This window comes from Pseudoliparis swirei, chromosome 3, assembly GCF_029220125.1.
Source record: "Pseudoliparis swirei isolate HS2019 ecotype Mariana Trench chromosome 3, NWPU_hadal_v1, whole genome shotgun sequence".
NCBI classification, from domain to species: domain Eukaryota; kingdom Metazoa; phylum Chordata; class Actinopteri; order Perciformes; family Liparidae; genus Pseudoliparis; species Pseudoliparis swirei.
This window is the reverse complement of record NC_079390.1, coordinates 8,164,152-8,173,233: the sequence shown is the minus strand read 5'-3', so window position 1 is coordinate 8,173,233 and position 9,082 is coordinate 8,164,152. Positions and strand designations below refer to the sequence as shown.

Sequence of the window (9,082 nt, the reverse complement as noted above, 5' to 3'; positions counted from 1 at the left end):
ATTAATACAATTATTATTAATTATTTAAAATATATATATATTTATATATACTGTATATATTTACTTATATAATGTGTAATGTATTTAGAATATAAACATCTAATTTAATTGAATAGATCAGCCCGTCACAAGATCCAGTGATATCAGTACTGTAAGGTTCTGTTCTGTGTCTCCTCTGTTTCCTTGATCGTTTCATCCCCTTCACCTGCCCTCAGCCTCTCCTGTCTCCTTGATTGTGTCATTCCCTTCACCTGCCCTCAGCCTCTCCTGTCTCCTTGATTGTGTCATTCCCTGCACCTGCCCTCAGCCACTCTTGTCTCGTTACTGTCTCATGTCGTACACCTGTTTCCCCCCCTATATATTGTGCCACTCTTTCCCTTGTCTTTTGCTGGATTGTTGTCTTTTTTCCTGTCGTCCTGTGTATATGTTCAGGACAATGTTCCAATTGTGGATCCCGCCTGTCTCGACCGACGATCCTCTGCCTGCCCTTTTTGGGCCTTGTTGTTTTTGTTGTAACCCGTTTTTGCCTCATTAAAGAGCATCTTTTTGTAATTCAAGTTTCGATCCTGCTTGTTTCTCTGCACATGAGCTCCTGCACCTCGCTACCTGTGACGTCGGCGTGACAAGTACATCCAAAATTATTAAATATTATTATATTTCACATCTTCATGTTGTGTCAAAGAATAACCGTATAACAAAAATCCTGATGCAAGCAAGCAACCCATATTTTAGTAATAGTTTCTTCAATGTATTTATCATATTTTCAACTCATAAATATAGACAGCATGTGATAGGTATACAGTAGTAACACATAGGAGAGAACCACTTTATCAGTGCACATAACACAACATGCTTACAGTAGGACACGGAAGAGAGGGAACCGCTTCAGTTCTGTGATTCAAGCAGACGTGAGCATCACAGCTACACATTTAAGGCATCCAGGGTTTGTTTGCACACAAGGTTGAATAACTCCTAAAAACTCTTTCAACATATATAAAAAAGAAAACAATCAATATTGCAACATGTGGAAATGCTTCTTTGGTTTATCAAAATGTCATGTTGGGGATCATCGTTACGTTTAAAACATATACCCTGTACTCTCACTATTGTGAGTTTGAGTCCAGCTCATGACATTTATTTTTATTTTTATACCTAATATGTTTTAGCGTGTTACAAAATGACAAGGCACATTTTGGTTTTAATCCAGCAGATTCTGACACGCTCTAGTCCTGTTCTTAATTCAAAAAAGAAGAGAATAAGCCAGTGTTCAAATACCAAATAAACTCACACATGAATACACACAACACACATGTACAACAGATGTACAACAACCTGACACATTATTTAAATAAATAAGAATATGTGAACTGAATCAAAAATAATACTTAAGACAGATGGAAACAATTATTTTCAAGAAAACACTTTCATAGAAAACCCGGTTTGGAGCCCATAACTTTCCTCTTAATGGGTTTTAACAGTTCTTCAGGAAAATAAAGGCACTCACATAAACGTAAAACAAGAAACTCCAAAATTCCTAAAACAATCTTTTGTTAATAAAAGCAGTGTGTGACCTCTCGTCTCACTGGAGGACACATTTATCTTTGTTATTATATTTTTGCCTCCTCATCTCCAGGCCACGCTCGAGACGCTCGTCTTCCTCCATTGCCCTGCAAACACAAACACGTATATCAAAACAGCGCTTCAGACATGAACTCTTAGCCATCTATACCCAGACCTGTATCAATCCAATTGTAAATAAGGAATACCAATAATGTATATCCATGAACAAACTACATTGTATGTTTTTGCAGGTCAGTCTTACAAGAATTTACCTTATTTTACTTGTCAACGCTTTCTCTGTAAGAGCTTGTATTTGAGGGATTTGCTGCCTCCCTGTGACTTGTTTTGTCTTGTTCACACAACTCTACACCTCCTACACACTCACCCTCTCTCCTTGGCGTCAATGTCCCTGATGATCTCGTCCCGCTGGTTGACCAAAGACACCAGCTCCTGGAGGAGCAGCTGCTCCCTCTGCTGCTGTGTGGACGACTTCTGCCAGTCTGCAGCAGAAACAAGGGGTTACATCGTCATTCACCTTTACTGAATGACACAGTGCCGTTGAGCAAGAGACTTCCAGCTGTTCTCCTGGTGCTGAACAGCAGATCGGATGGAAAATGGTTTGCCAGCGGTGGAATGTAAAGAAATGCATTTATTTTATTGGTTGTAGTTATCATCATGCCATCTGTCCCTTTGAATTACTGCTTTTATTTCAATAAATAATCAGAATACTTCCTCCACCTCCGTTGGTTACTAACCTTCTATGGCCATCATCACCCGAAGTTCCCTGTTCAGGAGCTCAAACTTCCTCTCCAGATCTTGCTCCTCTTGTCTGTCGATAGTCGATAATCAGATAAAGTAAAGTAGCGTGTGTAGCGTGTGTGTGCGTATACATGCATGTGCATTGTTTGTGTGTCTTACAGCATCTCCAGATTGTCCTGTCGGCGTATCAAAGCATTCTTCTTGTTCACCAGATTGAACCACTCCTGGATCAGCCTTTCTTCTTCATCACGGTCACTTCCTGTATGAACAGGAAAACACAAGGCAGTTTGTTTACGCTGGAAGATGAAGAAAAAAAAAACGACTCCATTCACTGATTGCTCCCTGAGTCCTTCCTGTTTATTACTTATTGGTTATATCCTGTATATGTTCCACGTGTGTGTGAGACTCACCTGTTTCCATGAGGCTTCGCAGTCGTCTCTCCACCACAGCGGCCCTGCTGTCGACGTGCTTCTGCTCCGACTCCAACGCCGCCAGCTCACTCAGCACATACTGACTGGTGTCCTGCAGACACTGACCACAAGCCACAACACACACACACACACACAGACACAAACACACACAAACATACATGCAAACAAACACACACATGAACATACACAAGAGAGAAAAAATGGGGGAAGGAGATAAAAGGAAAGAGGGAGTTGGGGAAATAGGAAACAGGTAGAGGAGAAGATGGTCAAAAGATTAGAGAGCGACCAAAAGGATGGAATTGACATCTGTAAAAAGTGAAAGCAAATCTGATTGTTTCTTTTTGGCAGCCATCAGATTTCATTTGATTTGATGTGAGAAGGAAAGTCAAGGATAAAAAAAAGACCCAGAAGAGAAGATAAAGGGTTAACCGAGGAAGACATAACTGACCATTGTGTCCTCTTGTTGTTTGGGAGGCTGGGTCACAACTGTACTCTGCAACCCTGCACACAGACACACACACACACACCAACACGACAAGTGTCAAAGAGAAATATGAACACATACTAAAGTCTTTGAAAGGCTTAAACTTTACTCACCTGTATTGTTAGTGATTCCTGTCATTGTGTCTTCATCCTGTACAAGAAAAACATGAAACTATCACATAAAGTAACTATTACAGTCCGACATGTGCAGGAAATGAAGGCCATGAATTTATTTTCTCCAGGTTTAAATACAATTCAAATATTTTTTTTTCAATTCTGTTTTAGAAAAACACATTATAGTTTAAACATGAAAGTCAGTTCTAGTTCAAAAGAAAAAGAAGGTGTCACCTGAGACGGTCCAGATTTGACTCCTTTGGTGAGCGACCGTGGTGGTGGGACCGGGGTGATTGACTCGTCTATTAAAAACAGATATGAACAAATCTTAGAAGTTGGATTCTTGAATTTAATAATTCATCCCAATTTCTTTCAACATGGACTGGAATCTTAAGAGAGTTTGGCTGCACAAATTGCTCTACAAAATATTCATGAAAATAAATGAAAGTGGTAAAAATCATAGTTAAAGTATAAGAAAGTTGTTTAAAGGTGGCATCGAGGCTATACCTTTAACCAGTCGTTTGGTCCTCGGTGGTGGGACGACCAACGCGCTGCTCCGTCCTTCCTCTAAGCTCACCCCCTCCTTCAGTCTGGCCATGCAGAAAGCAGCAGCGTCCAGGTGAGTGGGCCCGGGGCCGGAGAGGGCGGGGCCGTAGCTGGACTGGCTGCTGTTGTGCTCTATTTGCAGCACGCTCAGCTCCTGGTTGGTGAAGTGTGAGCGGATCTGGCTGAGGTAGGTCATGACGATGAGCCTGTCGGGGACGGACAGGAGGACCATGTCGGACGGCTCCAACAGGCGAGAGATGCTCAGCGCCTCGAAACCGTCGAACGCCTGATGTGGTCGGAAGACAAATGCAGAAGCAAAGAGAAATAATGTCTGTTAACGAGTGAATTATTAACACTTCTGAGGGCACTTATGAGCTGAATATGAAATGTGTCAACATGAGCCACGTCTTTACCTTCTTGTTGTTCAGCTTGATGTCATGCGAGTCCAACTGGTCAAAATCTCTAATGGGACAAAACCAGGGATGAATATAATAATAATATAATCAACATACAGGTTCACATTTAAATTCATGTAGGGCTGACACTAATAATAACTTTTATTATTGATTAATTTTCCGTTTTGTTGTTGTTGATGAATCACTGAATTTAATTGCCATTTGATGTAACAGTTTAGCTCCACACCTTCCTTTTTTTATTAGTTGTTTTCATCCAGTCTCACGAACTATCATGTCATTCCAGATCCTGCTTCCCATCTCGTCAGTCCAACTCCCTTCACCTGCCTCTGATCACTCCCTCGTTAGTCCCTCATTACCTTCACCTGGTCTTTATGCCCATCTCACCTGTTGCCCATTCCCTCATTAGTCCCTGTCTACTTAGGTTCCCTCACTTCCACTTGTCCTCAGCCAGATTGTCTTGTGTTTTCGTGCCAAGTGCTCCAGCGTTATTAGAGTATATTCCTGACCTGCCTGTTCTGACCCTGCCTGCCCTGACCTCTGATTCTCTGCCCCGCCCCTTTTTGGACTTGTTTGCTTCTTGGACTGATCTCCAGGTTTTGACCTAGCCTGTTTTCAACAAAAGACATTCATCTTTGTTACTCCTGTCTGATTCGTGCTTTTGGGTCCACTCTAATAGCACCGTGACATTTGATTGATTTAGCTGTAAAATATTTTTTCAAAAATCAAGATTAAACTACAAAGAGGCATAAAGCTCAGAAGAATGTTATGTTAGTTGACGGTCGTACATTTTGTCAGGATGGAAATGATTAAGGATGGCACAGAAGGCCAGACCATTTCTCCAGGAAGTGCTGAAGTTGGTGACCTTTACCCCCCGGTACCCGATTGTGATGTCCTGACACCACTGGAGCAACGACTGGGTGGAGGTCACCAGGCCCTGCAGGAGGAAGACGAGAGAGGAGCATGTTCAGTTTTATATGTGTGTGATTTATAAAGCACGTCAGAGTTATTATTATTAACATTTACCTCGGCTGCATCGTCCTTCCCGTCAGCCTCTTCTCGGCCCATTGGTGCACGCCGATGGGACTTAGGGTCAGAAGTTTCTTCTTCTGGTAACGTAGGAAGCCGAGATGTGGCGCTCTCCCCGTGTGCGTCGGAGCGCTCATCACGGGTGTGTCTGCTGGAGGCGTCTCCAAGCCGTGAGGGCGGTTTCTTCTCTCCACCATCAGGGAGGTCAGCACGTTGGCCTTTTGGCCTACGAGGAGACAGGACATACACAACAGAGAACGCCGGGGCATTAACGTAAAAGCACTTTGTTTTTGGATCCTTCCAACAGCGATGAGTGGGAGACATGCAAGCTCGCACGACAGACGGCAGCCCGGCGTCGATATTACGGGGCACGACAGGGGAACATTCAGCAGAACCGTTTGCATAGTCTTCTCAACACAGGTCGATGCTGCTCGGCCAATTTCCATCACATCGGAACAAAGCTGATTCACCCAACACTTGTTGTGTAATCGCCCGTGCTTTAGGTATTCAGCTTAAAAAACACATCATACAAAGCAGAAGTTCTTGAAACTACGCATGCGGCCAGGTGGCAACACACTCATTGCCTGAGCTGGTTGAAGTCTTTTGAGAGTCCAGAAGAAAAATAAGTTGCTTGCTAAGTGGTGTTGCTCGTGTTTTTAGTAGCACGGCTTTATGGATGCCGGGCTGATGATCTTTCCACAACCACAATCCAGACGGACATGACGAAAATGAAAAATACATCCATGGCCAAGAGGATGATTACACATTACATTGGATTGCAGACTTTACCTCTAGTGCCTCCATAAGGTTGACATTTGTCTTGAAAATAATGAGTAGTACCATTTGCTACATAATTGACTCGCTTTGGTTTATGACCAAATAAACTCTCCCATCAGCCTCAGCTGTACTGAGTTAAACATCTGCATGTAGCGTTTGTCATTCAGTATGCTGATGTAAGCGTTTAGCTTAATGCACTGCCCCAGCCGCACAAACCGCGAGCGTACTTCATGTCAAATCTTGAGTGAGTGAGTGAGTGTCGAGCTCATGAAAGATCTTCTGGAGCAGCACATGCTGAACTTACACATCCTCCTCTCCTTCTTGATTTCGCTCCAGCTCATTGGCCGGGGGCTCCTCTGCCTCAGTTAATGATATTTCCTGCAGGGCATCCCAGCAGGACTGACTGCTATCAACAAGCTCTGCAGTGTCACAGTCAAGGTCACAGGGGTCGGGGGTGAGGAGCTTCATACTGCGAGGGCCAGAGACAGCGGACGAGTCACCCGTCAACAGATGGATCTTAGCCAACAACAGGCTCTCCTCCTCTCTGAGCTGTCGGTCTCGGGTTTGTCGGGTGAGATCCGGGGTGTGCGTTTGTGTGTGGGGGATGTTCACTTGAAGACTGCCACTCTTTGTGGTGTGTGCGTCCTTGTTTTCTTTACCATCCCTCATTTCAAGATTCTTGTGTGCCTCCGTCGCTCGTGTGGAAATGTTGAGGTCGTCGTCGATCTTACTGCCGTTTGTTCCTGTGTGCGTCTTGGTGTGTAAGTGCATGCTGTCAGTGTTTGTGCTCACAGGAAGTGGCCAAGGCACCACAGACGATGGAACACGTTCTTCCTCCTCATGGGCTGCTACCTCCAGGCTGTGACCAGTGGTGGTGACATCATCATTTCGCTGCTCTTTCATTTGGGGTTTTTGGGCTCCACTATATTGGGGAGCAGATTCGACTCTAGTTTTCTGACCGTTTCCTTCCTCTTGATTACACCCCGACTGAGGTTTGAGATTAGGATGGTCTGCCAGACTGGTTAGAGATTGTTCAGGTGTATGTGGGTGACTGGTAGCCGAGCTGTGGTAAAAGGTTTGTCCACTGGAAGAGAGTAAGGGAGGCATCTGGGTAACAGCAAGGGATGGGCGGCCTGGGCTGAAGACAGAAAAGGAGATTTCAGAGCTGAACCTAAAAGATCCTCGTCATGCTCCATTTCCCTCTGGCAACATATACGACCATTTAGCTCACGCAGCCAGAGATCTATATCATTAATCTCAGTTTGGAGGAAATTTAAGTATGAACAGACACGGTTGGTTGTTGCAATACTTAAAACCAATCAACAGTAAATAGAGGGTAGAGCAAAGTCTTGTCAAAGAAAGAAACTCAAGATTTCCAATGGTCTTTATATCCCCATTGTTTTGAAGAGATTTCCCCCCGACTTCCACAAGTTTGACGGGACAGAAGTGTGATGCCCGACTGGACAACGAAACAAGACACCGATTTAACACATGCTCCATCCTCCACTGTATTGCAATATCCAACGACCAAACCCATCCACGTACCCATGCTACGTGACGTGCTCCATTCAGCTGTATGAGCCAAGAACCAAATGAGAAGAGCCTGGCAATATGCATTGATGACAGCTGTGTGGACAGAACCCCTCAAGGACAGGAGCAGTCGATGCAGGTACATCCATGATACAGCGTCACATGTGTCATGCAGGCTGCACTGCTGCTGCATCTGTGACCAAATCCTCTTTCTCCAAGTGCAAATGACTTCAACAATATCGGACTTACTAAAAAAAATATATATATATTTCTTTTTTAAAATATTGTCTGTCACTGTTTTACTGTATGTTGTATTGTCTGAAACTTTGTGTCATGTGCTACTGCTGCTGTCTTGAGAAGGACACTCTTGTAAAGGAGATTTTTTATCTCAATGAGGCATTTCCTGGTTAACCCTTGTGTTGCCTTCGGGTCAATTTGACCCGATTCAATGTTTCACCCTCCTGTCGCCTTCGGGTCAATATGACCCGATTCAATGTTTAACCCTCCTGTTACCTTTATATTTACTAACATATTTTACCCTTGAGGTCAATATGACCCCAGCTATTAAAATCTCCAGAAAATTATTAGAATTAATATTGTTTTCCAAGTTTAAGTGTGAGGTACTTTATGTTTGTTTGTTGACTCCCGAAAGAACACCGACATTAAATATTGAATCGGGTCAAAATGACCCGAAGGCAACACAAGGGTTAAATTAAAAAAAGGAAAAAAAGAAGTTTATCACTGGAAAAAACAGTATAGTTGGCATTATTAAAAGTATGCTGACTTAGCTTTTGGCATTTCCTGTTTGCAGTGTATCTATGGATAGACAGACAGCTTTCACAGCTTTGGGGTTTTAAGGAGTGATTATCTTGCATTATCTCGAAGGAGAGGATGTCTTCGGAAAGGGTTCAGTGACACTGAATATAAAATGTCTGTATCATGTCAGTGTGTTCAGATTGCGTCACGCCTCTGAGAAGGAGTGAGCTATTTCAAACAAGTTGTTCACTAAGGGTTTTAAAGTTCCATCACCGTGTTGATAAGCAGGCTTTCCGTTGCTTTTTGACCCCAATCTCTCAGTTTGAAAACCTGTTTTAAGTCCTAACCAAGGCAAGATGCGGAGATGAAAAATCCTGTTTCCTTCACAAACAACATGTTCATGATGTTGTTTGGGTACATATAGTCAACATCAAGGCTCACATCAACATGCCAAAACACAACGTTCTTGAAAAAGACCTGCAGGAAAAGGCCAAATCCTGAGCAAATGAAGGATAGTGCTTAGTAACTATTATTTCTCTGTGATATAGCGAGTGAAAGCATCGGTTAGAGGACGCACACCACACACTCACTGCACTGAGTCTGATCCACAAGACGCAACAAGCAGATCTCATGAAGCCAAACACTTTCCTGGTTATTCAATGCGCTCTCTCTCTCTCTCTCCCA

The 9,082-nt window shown here is 43.3% G+C and overlaps 1 protein-coding gene across 20 annotated transcripts in view; it reads right to left on the bottom strand.

Moving 5' to 3' along the window:
- Positions 1 to 701: 701 nt before the first annotated feature.
- Positions 702 to 9,082, bottom strand: part of ehbp1l1b (EH domain binding protein 1-like 1b) — a 29,518-nt gene continuing 21,137 nt past the window's right edge. For 16 of the 20 annotated variants that reach the window (XM_056440863.1, XM_056440904.1, XM_056440895.1 and 13 more), the window contains 13 exons: positions 6,417 to 7,250; positions 5,333 to 5,561; positions 5,095 to 5,243; positions 4,307 to 4,355; positions 3,855 to 4,179; positions 3,582 to 3,649; positions 3,348 to 3,384; positions 3,199 to 3,251; positions 2,730 to 2,850; positions 2,479 to 2,578; positions 2,316 to 2,389; positions 1,946 to 2,060; positions 702 to 1,667 (listed from right to left, as the gene is read on the bottom strand). In XM_056440863.1, coding sequence (XP_056296838.1) covers positions 1,580 to 1,667; positions 1,946 to 2,060; positions 2,316 to 2,389; positions 2,479 to 2,578; positions 2,730 to 2,850; positions 3,199 to 3,251; positions 3,348 to 3,384; positions 3,582 to 3,649; positions 3,855 to 4,179; positions 4,307 to 4,355; positions 5,095 to 5,243; positions 5,333 to 5,561; positions 6,417 to 7,250 — 2,242 coding nt within the window. In that variant the 3' untranslated portion in view covers positions 702 to 1,579. The remainder of the gene's footprint in view (positions 1,668 to 1,945; positions 2,061 to 2,315; positions 2,390 to 2,478; positions 2,579 to 2,729; positions 2,851 to 3,198; positions 3,252 to 3,347; positions 3,385 to 3,581; positions 3,650 to 3,854; positions 4,180 to 4,306; positions 4,356 to 5,094; positions 5,244 to 5,332; positions 5,562 to 6,416; positions 7,251 to 9,082) is intronic. The other 4 variants (XM_056440957.1, XM_056441012.1, XM_056441021.1 and 1 more) reach the window with 2 other exon arrangements.